The sequence below is a fragment of the Macaca thibetana genome, chromosome 16 (assembly GCF_024542745.1).
Source record: "Macaca thibetana thibetana isolate TM-01 chromosome 16, ASM2454274v1, whole genome shotgun sequence".
NCBI lineage: Eukaryota > Metazoa > Chordata > Mammalia > Primates > Cercopithecidae > Macaca > Macaca thibetana.
In genome coordinates, this window is record NC_065593.1 from 4192586 (window position 1) to 4206148 (window position 13563).

The 13563-nt window shown below is 52.3% G+C and overlaps 1 protein-coding gene across 4 annotated transcripts in view; it reads right to left on the reverse strand.

The window, feature by feature from the left end:
• Nucleotides 1-356: 356 nt before the first annotated feature.
• The window catches only part of MPRIP (myosin phosphatase Rho interacting protein), a 144765-nt gene continuing 131558 nt past the window's right edge, over nt 357-13563 (reverse strand). For 2 of the 4 annotated variants that reach the window (XM_050763380.1, XM_050763378.1), the window contains 8 exons: nt 13367-13484; nt 12095-12254; nt 10746-10865; nt 9649-9735; nt 8748-8910; nt 6204-6289; nt 5626-5688; nt 1055-1090 (listed from right to left, as the gene is read on the reverse strand). In XM_050763380.1, the coding sequence (XP_050619337.1) occupies nt 5656-5688; nt 6204-6289; nt 8748-8910; nt 9649-9735; nt 10746-10865; nt 12095-12254; nt 13367-13484 (767 nt within the window). In that variant the 3' untranslated portion in view covers nt 1055-1090; nt 5626-5655. Of the gene's footprint in view, nt 1091-5625; nt 5689-6203; nt 6290-8747; nt 8911-9648; nt 9736-10745; nt 10866-12094; nt 12255-13366; nt 13485-13563 lie in introns of all 4 variants that reach the window. The other 2 variants (XM_050763379.1, XM_050763377.1) reach the window with 1 other exon arrangement.

A 13563-nucleotide genomic window follows, 5' to 3' on the forward strand; every position in this document is an offset into this window, starting at 1 on the left:
CCAGAGCGCAGATTAATTAAATGAGAGTTAAGATCAGAGTCTGAATACACACTAATGTGCTGTTCTCATCAGATTCTGACATCCTCTGTACTTTCTTCTTGACTTAACAGGGGTCTCCTCTCAACCTTTTCCAAAGCAATGTGACGGTTTCTTCTCCAAAAGGTTAAAAAAACCCAAACCCCCCAAACCTTCCCCCGCTTTGAATGATTCCTGGAGGGAATTCACTTTTTGCAATCAGAGTCTGAAACCTGGGCTGCAGGTCAACAATCTTGAGTAGTTATGAAAAGACCAGGGTTACTGGAGACCAAGAAAGGAACGAGCAGAGGAAGGAAGGAAGGAAGGAGAGGGGCCGGGGGTTTTGTGCAAGATTTAATAAAAAACAAACAAAAATAGGAATGGTTGCTTTCAACATTTTCCAGGTTGTGAAAGGTTTGCCACGATTCTCAGGGGTGTGTGGTTCTAAGCTGCATCAGTGGAACAGATACAAAATGCTGTCTTCCTCCCAGGCCGGAAGGCAGCGCACCTTCTCCTCTTAACAGCCAGACTAGCGGGTGAGGAGTCAGTGCTGTGACCCAGGCCAAAAGCTGGAGTGTCCGCATGGCTTTTTCTCTGACCAGTGGGGATTCCATCTACCTTGAGGCGTGCTGGCTGGGCCCTGTTTCCACACCAGCGCGTGGTGAGACAGGGTAGCTTATCAACAGGCTGCTGGGCCTTAATACTGACAGTGAGTGCAGCGGGTCACAGCCAGGAAGGGACTAACACAGATGCCCTCCCAGCCCCCACTGCTGGCCTAATTTTAGAATACCACGGAAAAGAGCTTTGATGAAGACAACAGGAAGTCAACACAGCAGAGTGGTGTGGACAACCCAGAAGCCAGCCTCACACATTCCATGCCCACAGTTAACGATGACAACAACAGCAATAATAATAATAAAACAAAGGTACAGGTGAAAAGCAGCGCTCGGGGTGTGCTGCTGCAAGCTGGGGAAGGCGCGTGCTCAACTTGGATGGGACACAGCTAGTCTTTCTTCAAGTCCCTGGATTCAAAGAGCTTCAACCGTTCTTGCACCGTCAGGCCTTCCTTCAGACTCTGGGTAGAGACAAAGCAGGAGGAGAAAATAAACACACCGTTAGACCTCCTGCACTGGACCGGACCGGACCGGACCAGACCAGACCACTGGTGGAGCCGGCATCAGTCAGAGAGCCGGGTGCAGGTGCGGTTAGTGGGCATGCCAGGAGGAGAGGTCCCGGGAAATGCTGTTATTGGTGGAGGATGTTTTCCCCTTCAGAAAATTACTTGGATGAAAAAGGAAAAAAAAATCAGAGAGACAAGACCATGTGTTTAAGCAGCTAAATTCTGAGCTGAGGGCTCTTTAGACAAGCAGTGATCAGACGAATCCAGCCAGGGAAAACAGTGCAATGAGCGAGGAGACTGCCCATCCCCGTGTCTTGTCTTGTGTGTGGATTTGTCCACATCCAGCTCCGGAGACACTCTTCACCTGACAGCCTCCGCTGAGGAGGACCAGATGCTCCAGGGCATCCCCAGCAGGATGGGTGTCCCGGGACAGGGCCTCGCTCTCACAGCGCCTCTGCAGCGCCCGCTGCCCTCAGACCCATTTCTGGCATTCCCTGATCAGAGGCCTGTGTTATGGGGATTTGGGAACACGCCAACATGTATAGTAAGATTTTCAAAACGTAAAACCAATACTCTGTTCACGTGGGATCTTGCTAAAGCTTAAATCTGTATGTCCAGAGATGAATGAGATCTTACTAACTGGGGGACAGAGTATTTTCCATCTCATTCTTAGACTTTCCTCAATGATTCAATTTCTGAGTAAGAAAAGGAAGAGCACTTTTCAGAGAATGACTGGAAATGAAGGGCATTCCAGTACTGACTGGAAAGTGCCGTGGCTCCTCACTCATCTCCCTCTTCACACTAAGTGTCGCCGTCAGACAGCCCTGTCGACTCCCCATGGCTTACTCTTGCCAGAGCTGGTGCAGGTACAGGCTTTACTGAGAAATCAGAAGCTGAAGGGATGGTCTCTAGCTCAGGGTCTGCATGATTCTACCAGTTTTTTTTTTTTTTTTTTTTTTTTTTTTTTTTTTTTGAGACAGAGTCTTGCTCTGTCACCCAGGCTGAGGTGCAGTGGCCAGATCTCAGCTCACTGCAAGCTCCGCCTCCCGGGTTCACGCCATTCTCCTGCCTCAGCCTCCCAAGTAGCTGGGACTACAGGCGCCCGCCACCTAGCCTGGCTTTTTTTTTTTTTTTTTTTTTTTTTTTTTTTTTTTTTTTTTTTTTTATTGAGACGGAGTCTCGCTCTGTCACCCAGGCTGGAGTGCGGTGGCCGGATCTCAGCTCACTGCAAGCTCCGCCTCCCGGGTTCACGCCATTCTCCTGCCTCAGCCTCCCGAGTAGCTGGGACTACAGGCGCCCGCCGCCTCGCCCGGCTAGTTTTTTGTATTTTTTAGTAGAGACGGGGTTTCACCGTGTTAGCCAGGATGGTCTCGATCTCCTGACCTCGTGATCCGCCCGTCTCGGCCTCCCAAAGTGCTGGGATTACAGGCGTGAGCCACCGCGCCCGGCCGCCTGGCTAGTTTTTTGTATTTTTTTAGTAGAGACGGGGTTTCACCGTGTTAGCCAGGATGGTCTCGATCACCTGACCTCGTGATCCGCCCGTCTTGGCCTCCCAAAGTGCTGGGATTACAGGCTTGAGCCACCGTGCCCGGCCGATTCTACCAGTTTCAACCAAAAACCTGAGCAACGTGAAACTGCAGGCTATACCCCATCTACTGGGGAGTCTCTAGCTTAGGCTCAGGCACACTCTGACACCGTCCTGGAGGCCCTGGTGTGATGGACTGGGGACTGAGCATGGGCTGGCCAGCTTGAGGCTCCCTCCAAAGCTCAAGGGAAGGGGGAGCTCCAGGGTCCCCCACCCCACCCAGCTCTACCCAGAACAGACCTGCTTGTTTGTTATATTCTGGAGCTATGTGTCTGTGTAAATAAATAAACAATGTTATTTTTAAATAAATGGTTCTGCTGCTAAGCATTTTAAAACTCACTGGTCCAGGTGAGCCTCACCTCAAGCAATTGGTACAGCTTGATAATTGTGTGTCTGAGAGGGTTTCTTTGGAAGCTTGCCACAGAGAGTGGGTAGGGGAATGGGGAGAAAATCCATCTCCCATTCTGAGCCCAGATGTGCTTCAACACCCATGCCTGCTCCTAGGTGCCCTTGGGGTCCCTCCCCGCAGAGTGCAGGGTTCTCACAGCAGTCAGTCTTGCAGAGGACCTGTGTAGACATCTGGTCACCACTAAACGGGCTGGGGCCAAGCCAGGCAGGCAGCCTGAAGCCTAAGTGCTACTCAGAGGCACGCCCCGGAGCATGGCTGGGGGATGTCACTGTCATATCCCGGTTCTGGCTTGCTGGGGACTTTCTGTCAGGACTGTAGTGAGTTTGGACACCCCTAAGGCCTTGGTTTGCTCCTTGCAGGCACTGCATGAGAAGCCCCAGAATTCTGCTACAGCAGGCCCAGGGGAGGGGAGCGCCCTGACAGCCATAGCACCCAGCATGCTCGCTGCTGGCTCCTGCCCCAGTGACAAGGGCAGAGCTCAGGCTCGGGTGATGCTGGGCTTGCTACAATTCCAACGGTGGGAAGTAAGCGAAACCCCCTACGCTATTTCCAAACTGGCTCCGAGAGGCTTTCTCTCTCTTTATATCCTCTGGATTCTCTCCTGGTGGCTGCTCAGCCCAAGGACCCCTGCACAGGTTCGGCTGCCGTGCCTGGCCCTCGGGGCTCAGTCAGCTCCCTCTGGGGTTCATCTCCCCCAGGCTGGTCTCTCCACTGAGTGCCTCCTGCAGCCCCGCATACTGAGCTGAGCACTAACACAGGGGCCCCTTAAGAACCCCAAGGGAAGCATTCTCTGGTCTCAATCCCAGAAGAGGCTATGCTGCTCTTAAGCAACTTGCTGGCTTTGATTTTGTAGCAGCTGAAACTTGTGGTCCTTTTCAGTGAGACAGGACAGAACAACAGAATAGAACGAAAGACACAGATCAGTGCACATCAGATGCCATATCAAAAACACCAATGAGAAGTACGGTTTCTGGGCAACTTCATTCCTGTCTTCTTAAAGGGTTGGGTGGAGTTTTCAGATATAGTTGAGGAAAAGGATGATACCCACCCATGCCTGTGCCTCCTAATGTCTCCTGGGAGCGCCAACAAGGCCCCATCCTGCCCCGTTGCACCGCAGACATCTGTGAAGTCCTTGGACTGGCCCTGCACTCCAAGGACTTTGTTATTACAGAAACCCAGCCAAGCCAAACATCAACTTAAAAACACATCAGGAGCACCCTGTCCTGGGGTTTCTCTCCATCCTTTTCAGTCCTCCCTGGGGCCCAGACAGTCTGCTCCCTCATCCCTGCTCTGGCTGGTTCCCAGCCACAGTGAGAGGCCCCCACCCACTTACTGCACAGAGTTACTGTCAGGGGCCCGTGGGTGTTGCACAGCCTCCCTGGAAGGGTCCTGTCAGTGAAAGCTGGTCCCCTCCCCTGACTGTCACTTATAGGCATGGTCCAAAAGCCCAAATCACTAATAGTAAACTTCAAACTCCTTCAAGAAAAGCTCAAAGATACTAGCTAGAGTTTAGCCTCGAATTAGTAGTAGAATCTTCAGTAAGAAAACCATGAACCAAAAAACAAGTTTCCTTTTGCTAAACAAAATGTTCTTTATGTTTAAAGAAAAACGCCCAAGCTAAGTTTTCAATCAACCCTAAACCATATTTGGGTATAGGTGACTTAGGACTGTAGAAAAATAAAACCAAACTGACCAGGCTTAAAACCCTCAACTCTTTAGCCAAGCCTCAGGCTGAAGTCCCTCGGCTGGCAGGGTGCTGTGGGTACGCTTGAGAAAGGACCAGCATAAGGAGGAAGACATGGTTCTTGCTTTCCTCCACGTTCTCATTCCGAATGTATGAGATCAAGCCACTGAGCCAGCAACTACTCATTCTCAGGGTATCTCCCACCATGGGCCTGCCCCCACCTCCTCTCTGGGATAGAGCCTTCAATGGCACCTAGTGAGAAGCTTTTGTTTTATTAAAAAAGAAAAAAAAAAACAAAACTGGTAAATATTTTGCCCTTATTGCTTATAGTTATCATGCTCTTCTGAACCATCTTCACCAAGCTCTAGTCCTGGTTTATCCATTCCTAGAACGACCAGCCTGTTAGCCTTGACAGAGGCCACTAAGTGGGTCACTAGGTGGGCGAGCCCCTTGGTGATGGCAGACTTCTCTTGCCAGTGTGGACATCTGTAAACTACCTCGTGACAGAGGGCAAGACAGGTGTCCCCTGAGAGGGTGGAGTGAGTTCAGCCGTTGTGCACAGATTATCCAACATGCATATGCTGATGGGTGCCTGGCTCTCTGCCTGCCCACCAGGCTACAGGAGTGCCTCACTGCCAGGGTCATCTCTGTTAAGAGGTTAGAGTGCCAATTAACTCCCCAGAGCAGGTTAAAGAAACCTCACTTGGATTTGGTATGTTGGAGCAGGATGAATTGAAATAAAGTAACCATGACGCAGGCGTTTGCCATGGGGGTGTGAGCAGTGCATGCAGGCAGTGGGAGAGGCGGTTTACCTCCTGCATGGGCCGGGAAGCGGGTGCATTTCAGGTATCCCACGAGACCTGCTCAATTACGGACTGTCAGAGGAGAGAGCAGACATGAGACACACAACCAATCCCTCACACACGCAGTGCCGCTCCCACCTCTGCCCGCCCTCCTGTGCATGACTGGCTCTGGACAGCACACTGAAGATATGCTGCTTCCTGGCTGGGGAAGGAGAGCAGGCAGCATCGTCTCCTGGAGGCGGAACCAGTGTCACAACAGTGACATGCAAGGAACACCACAGGCACAGCTGACAGCAGGCCAACACGAGCGGGGCTGGGTGAAACCCGGCCTCGAGGCAGGAGCCGATCATGCCAAGCACTGCTCTTCACAGCCCTGGCCTCTCAATGTCACTGCCAGGAGGTGGCTCTAAGACAGACAGAGCTCAAAGCCACCAGAACCAGCCCAGCAGGGTGAGCTTGGCCTGGCTGAGTGCTGGGCCCTGGGCTTTCGCGGCTGCGGCCCACAAGAGCACCCTTACTTCAGTTTGGGCTCCTCTCCCCAGTGTCCCTCAAGCCCTTCCCACCAGGGGGCTGGACCCCAGTCTCACCTTGGACCTGATGTTTCTGAGTTGCCGGGTGACACAGGATCTGTCTTTCTTCAAGAAGTCAGGATTGCTTTTAGATTTCATTATATCTGAAGTATATAATGAAAACAAACAGACCTGTTATCTTTGCTTTCTAAAACCCTATGGAACCTGACTGAATCCTGAAACATTTCCCAAGCTTCCTACTGCAGCATACTTAGGACACTTCCTTAAACAACTCTAAGGGAATTAAAAGCCAATAACCATAAAACATGCTAGATCTTTTCAGACCACCACAAAACACCAGCACAATGGGAGAATGTGTATGTGGGGCCCTGCCAGGGTTTCCTGCACTGTGACTGTAGCCCAGAACAGCATTCCCTCCAAAGTGACTTGGTCCTCTCACTCCACTGTGGGATCTCAATGCTGAGGAGACCCCTACCCCCATTATCCATGATTCTCCACCTTCCTCCTGGTAGCGCAAAGACTGTCTAAAGCAAGATGGTAAGGCCAAGGCCTTCTCATCATCCACCCACCCAGACAGCAGTCCTTTAGGCTTCTTACAAATGTCTACTTAAATACCTGTAACACAAACATATATTGAGTCATAACACACATCCTGTGCATGTGTGAAGTTTTTTGTTTTGTTTTCTCTATTTTTTTTTTTTTTTGAGACGGAGTCTATCGCCAGGCTGCAGTGTAGTGGTGCGATTTCAGCTCACTGCAACCTCCACCTCTAGGTTCAAGCGATTCTCCTGCCTCAGCCTCCTGAGTAGCTGGGACTACAGGTACGTGCCACCACGGAGAGCTAATTTTTGTATTTTTGGTAGGGATAGGGTTTCACCATGTTGGCCAGGCTGGTCTCGAACTCCTGACCTCGCAATCTGCCCACCTCGACCCCCGCAAAGAGCTGGGATTACAGGCATGAGCTACCGCGCCCGGCCCTCTTATTTCTTTTAAGAGACAGATTATTGCTGTGTTGCCCAGGCTAGAATGTAGTGCCTATTCACACGTGTGATTCCACTACAGCTCACCACAGGTTTTTTTTTTTTTTCTTTCTTTTTTTTGAGGCAGGGTCTCATTCTGTCACCCAGGCTGGAGTGCAGCAGTGCAATCATGGCTTACTGCCACTTCCACCTGCTGGGCTCAAGTGATCCTCCCACCTCAGCCTCCTAAGTAGTGCTGGGACTACAGGTGTATAAATGCCAGCAGTCCCAGCTAGTTTTTTTGTACTTTTTGTACAGACAGGGTTTTGTCATGTTGCCCAGGCTGGTCTTGAACTCTTGAGATCAAGTGATCTGCCCACCTCAGCTTTCCAAAGTGCTGGGATTACAGGTGTGAGCCACTGTGCCTGGCCAGCACAGGAGTTTTGACCTGTTTCATTTTGACCTGAGCCAGTTCAACCCTTCTTAGGCAACCTGGTGATCCCCTACTCCCAGGAGGTCACCATATTGATACCAAACTTAGTGTGGATACCCGATCGACTTAGCTTTGTGCGTGACCACCCAGAACTCCTGGGCTCAAGTGATCCTCCCACCTCAGCTTCCTGGGTAGCCAGGCCTACCACCAAGTCTGACTACTCAAGGTATTTATGGAAAAATGGAGTCTTCCTCCCAGCATCTGTCAGTACCACCATAATCACTATTCCTTGCCTGACAGAAAAAAAGTTGATTTTTTTGGGGGGGCGGTATTAGTGAGCTAGCACATCTTTTCCTGTTTGTGGGTCTTTATATAAAAATCAAGATGAAGGTGAAATGAAATTATGTATAATCTGGCCAGGTGCAGTGACTCACACCTGTAATCTCAGCACTTTGGGAGGTCAAGGTGGCTGGATCGCTTGAGCCCAGGAGTTTGAGATCAGTCTGGGCAACATGGTAAAATCCTGTCTCTACTAAAAATATAAAAATTAGCCAGGTGTTGTGGTACACGCCTGTAGTCCCAGCTACTGGGGAGGCTAAGATGGGAGAATCTTTGAGCCTGGGAGGCGGAGGCTGCAGTGAAATCACACCATTGCATTCTAACCTGGGCAACAGAGCAAGACCCAGTCTCAAAAAAAAAATTACGTACGAGCTGAAAGTGCTTGATAAAATGTTAACTCTTTCATCCTCCCTGCCATCTATTTTTCACAGGGTACCTAAATGTTTTTAGCCAAGAAAAAAAAAGTCCTGCTGTTCATTTCAGAAAGCAGGGGGCTCCCTCCCATTCTCCACTTTATGGCCTTTTACAGATATTATAGTCAAATCCTAGGATCAAGCAGCTAGTGAGAGCTACTTCGGCCCAGTGGTTGAGTTCTTTAGAAAAATAAGACTTGTTATTACTTCGAAAATATTATGCTGATATTATGGGTTCTCCCTAGAGCAATCAGCACAGCATCCACTGCTGCGCTGGGGAGAGCAAGGCCTGTCTGGGGCAGCTGTGTGAGGCTGGTGCTCCTGCTCCACTGGGATGCCTGGGTCTACAAGCATCACTGGGACTCTTCTGCCTCGAGTCAAGCACCAGGAAACCTCTATGACCAAACCCCCAGAAGCCCCCTAGCAATAGCCCAGAGGGCATGACCCAAGGACACACCGTATCCGGACACCGTGGCACTGTCAGGGGACTTTTCCCCCAGCGCTTCCGTTGCAGCCTTGAGCTGCTCCTTCAACCTGCTGATGTCACAGTCAGCCTTAGCCTTCGCGATGCTGAGCTCTGTGTAGATGTCTTTGTACTTGTCACTTGCGTACTTCTTGTCCTTGGGAGTGAAATGACAGAGAATGGTAGTTAAATCCAGGAAAGAGGAGCACGCACAACGTGGCCTGTCTCCCTGGGGACTGAATACGGTGGGGAGGCTTGCTTTGGGCAGGAGAGGAGGCTTGTTCACCTCTGTCTTCTAGAGGCAGAAAGTGGACAGAGAGGAAAAACCATGGGGCCTGAGGACACAGGCACAGCCATCAGGACGTGAAAGGATAATCTCCAGGCCCCGTGAGTGCAGGAGGCAGTTCCGGGATTACCCGACCAGCCTGGTGTGGCCCTGAGTGCCCAGGCCCCTCCCTTGTGGGCTTTAGCCTGGAAAACCGTCTCTGTGTCTTGGATTCCCTAGGTGACTGAGTGACCACCAATGATTCTGTCGTCTCCCCTGATTCCAGGTGTCCCTGGAGGAGGCTGGTGAAAGCCAGGAGGTGGCTCAAATGGAAGTCAAGCCTTGCCTCACTTCACAGGCCTTTTCTCTGGAACATTCCTCCCAAAGGACACAAAAAGCACATACACACTGATGCTGGAGCCAGGCCAGGCAGGTTGCTCATGTCCACGTTCCCATAGCACCTGCCTGCAGGCTGGTCTTTCAAGAGAACTTGATTTTGGAAAGTGCCTTCCTCACAAGAGTAAAATCTGCTTCAGAACAATCCACGCTGAGCCCCAGCCTGAGTTCAGGAGGCGCATGTCACCTAGAGCCTGTTCCTGTACCCGCCCTCCTGCGGTGCGGTGGCCTTACCCGCAGTGCCGTCTGCAGCTCATCCTTGAGGGAGCTAATTTCCTGTTTCAGGTACTGTATTTCAGATTCCTTTACCCGCAATAAGACCTAAAATGACAGAGAGATTAGGGACCAATATTCAGGAGTAAATGAACCAGGGTCTCCAGAGCAGGCTGAAGCGTGCAGAGGGCTCTCCAATCACCAGTGAGCAGGGCAGCCCCGCAGTGCCCAACGCGGGGAAGCGTCATTTAAACACCGCTCACAGCTTCAGCCTCACATACAGAAACAGGAAGAGGAAAGAAACGGCCGTGATTCCTCCCAGTGCCAAGGATTCCCTCCTCAGCCTGGGGTGCTGTGAGCTAGACCTGCTTGTCTCTGGGGACCAAGCCCGCGAGAATCAGGAAATGCTACCACTGACACTTGTGTCAGACTCACTCAGCCTCTCCTGCCCGCCTTTTTGGTAAAGCACTCATTTAGTACAAGGCACAGGCACAGCAGACAGAGGCCCCACACCTGGACTTGTGGCAGGAGCTGATCACACCAAGCACTGCTCCCTCCCAGCCTTGGCCTCTCAGTGTCGCTGCCAGGAGGTGGCTCCACTACAGAGACGAAGCTCGAAGCCACCAGAACCAGCCCAGCCGGATGAGCTCTGGCTGGCTGAGTGCTGAAATTTTAGCACATTTTAGGGTGAAATTTTAATTGAACGTGGAGAAATCTAAGTGCCTTCCTAGAAGGACACCCTACACTCCAGAATCTATCATTCTGACATAAAGCGAGCCTCCCTGACCTGAGCTGCAGCAGCCACATGGCTACAGAACGTGTCCTTTTGAGTGGTCAGTGTTTGCGGCATGGCAGAAATGGAGAGGAGTGGGTGGGGAGAGTGAGATGGGGTCAGGATCCCCACAGCCTCTCGAGGGCCCCGCTCGGCTAGTGGCTCTCACGCCACTTGGCAGCTCACTGCTCCTCGCCACCTCCAGGTGACTTGGATCGTCCTGGACCCTGCGACTCCTGCTGTCTCAGGTCTGTCCCTCCCACAACCCTGTAAGGGGCCATGCCGCACTCCCCTGGGGCTCCTGGGTGCAGAGCTGAGTCAGGCAGGGCCTGGCTCCTGATGGTACCTCTAGTTCATAGGCATCCTTGCCCTGTGCAAGGGGTGACCCAGTGGCCTCCCCACCGCCGTCCCCAGTCAGCAGCGTCCGTAACCGTGTGATCTCTGCAGCCAGGCGGTTGTTCAGCTCCTGGGGGACAGCAACACAACAGTGACACTCCAGAGCTGCCTGGGGCCAAGTCGCATGACACGACCCGGGAAGGCCATTTCCCTGGGTTCTTTGTGTCTCTGTGGAACTGTGTAGGTGTGATCCAATTGATAATCCTTAATTCCTTTCTGTCACAATAACTAGTGTCAATCTGTTCCATGGCTGGTCCCATCTGAGCTCCTGTGGGGTCATCTTTAAGCCACAGCAGTAATGAGTGGACCCAGTCCTGCCTGAGTAGCCTCATACACAGCCCTGTGCAGCAGCCATACCCCTTGGGAAGGCCTCAGGTGAGGATGAGACTATGTGCCCAGTCCCAGCGGGTGTTTGTGCAGGGCGGGGTCATAGAGGGCTGTTTAGTTTGGTGCCCACATAAAAGCCAATATTGAACGAATCCTGACTCGAACCTTTCAATTAGCCAGGATTTAAATGCTCCCCAATTAACTAAGGAACAAGCAAATTTTTATTTTTATTATTTTTTTTGAGACTCCTAGGCTGGAGTGCAGTGGCATGATCTCAGCTCACTGCAAGCACCGCCTCCCGAGTTCACACCATTCTCCTGCCTCAGCCTCCTGAGTAGCTGGGACTACAGGTGCCCGCCACCACGCCCGGCTAATTTTTTGTATTTTTAGTAGAGACGGGGTTTCACCGTATTAGCCAGGATGGTCTTGATCTCCTGACCTCGTGATCTGCCTGCGTTGGCCTCCCAAAATGCTGGGATTACAGGCGTGAGCCACCACACCCAGCCAGAGCAAGCAAATCTTAAGAAAAAAATCTGACAAAAATAAATGTGAGCAGTAAGCCTGAACAGTGTCAGCTCAGTCCCTGAGGGACAGGATCCTGGAGGACTAGGATGACCCTGCCAGGCCCTGCCCAGAAACAGTGAGCCAGAGGTTCAGAGGAGCAGAGAGAAGACACCAAGACACCCGAGAGTCTCGGAAAGGGTCAAAGCTAGAGTGACGTCATGTGTATGCAGGTGGTGCACGTGGCAGTACAGCCTTGCTCTAGCTATCCGCGGTGACGATTCTGACAACACAGATGGCCACGCTGGATGGCAGGGAGAAGCCTTGGGGCAGGTGACCACTCTGTGGCTCAGGGACCTTCATGCCACTTTGAAAGTGAGGCCTGGCTCTAGCACTGGCTCACCTGACTATGGGTCTACCTGACCTTGAGTGCCCCTGACTAACCTTGGGCTAACCTGGCTGCAGGCTCACCTGGTTGTGGGCATTGAGCTCTTGGTTCTCACGCTGGCACTGCCGCAGGGCCTGCCGCTCGGCTTCCAGCGCCTGGGCCAGGTGGGCATTCTCCAGGCACTTCTGCGAGTACTGCTCCGAGAGGACCTCCAGTTCCCGCTGTACCGACTGCAGCTCCTCCCTGGGGAGAGGGCAGCACTCACTCCTCTGCCTGCTTCAGGAACAGGCCTCTCTGAGGCCGGTGTCCCTCCTTGACATCAGACACAGCCAAGCACAGGTCAAGCCTGCACAGCCTGTTGTCTTAATCAGCCTGGGTCATACAGAGCAAGGGATCCCTTACAGAGATGACCTCACCCTCACATCCCTCCCTGGTCCTTTCTCACAGTCTGACAGTCCTACAGCTAGCACTTCTCTGGAATGCCAGTCAGGACAGAATCCAGTCTGCGGCCACACAGACCTCCCATTTCTAGACTCTCTTCTGACCCAGAATTTGTTTTCAGTAAACCCACTTTCGAAGCCATCTGTGTCTGACAGCCAGGACCAGGCTCTACACAAGACTCAAAAAACCAAGCTTCCTGAGGTTGTTCTGCCACCCTGGATCCAGGAGGGCCATCTCTCATGCAGGTGAACCAGGGATGAGGGGCTTCCAGGTGAGCCACCCTGCTCTGACCGAGGTCAGCATGAGCCTCTACAGGGTGCCACTGACCGCTGCCAGCTCCTGAGGCAGGACCCCTAGCTTCAGCTATACTATAAAGGCTCCTGGTAGCGCCTGAGTGCCGTGACGTTCATGGTGGCCAATCTGTGGGCTCTTGGCTGTGTCAATTCTACCAAGTGAAAAAAGTTTACAGCAGTTACTCTAGTATTGTTCTATCCTTCTGCCTGTGCAGAGGGAATCAGCACATGTGTGGTTTTAAACCTCAGTGCTAGTTCTCACTTCTGCCTGGTACGACAAAGTCCAGCTGCCTAGCTCCTGGTGGGCTAGCGGGGCAGCTGTTGAGGAACATATCTGGGTGGTCGCTGGGATCAGCCCTGGACAAGAGGGGAATTTAAGATTTCGTTTGTTGCATCTCGTTCTTGGCATTTCAAGAAACAGTCTCTCTGAATAGAGGAGGCCCCACTTGGGCCACATCCTGCACTGGACAGGAGGGCATCTGAGTTGCTCCCAGCACCCATGGGCCCCAGGCCCCAACTTTTGGAGGCCTCTGCAAAGACACAGGAAGGGCCCAGCTGTGGCCTGGCCAGCCACCTTCCAGAGGCCCTCCCAAAAGCAGATGGGCAGGCCCAGCCACTTACAGGTACTGGCGCCGCAGGGCCTCAACGTCCGAGTTGACGCTGCTGATCTGGGACCGCTGGCTCTTCTCCAGCTCCCGCTCCATCTCCTCCCGGTGGGCATTCTTCATGGCTTCGATGGCTGCAGGCAAGGACACGGCCTCAGCACCAAGGGGTCATGCCCTTCCTGCTGGCAGGGGTGGGGGTGGGGAGCTCCATAC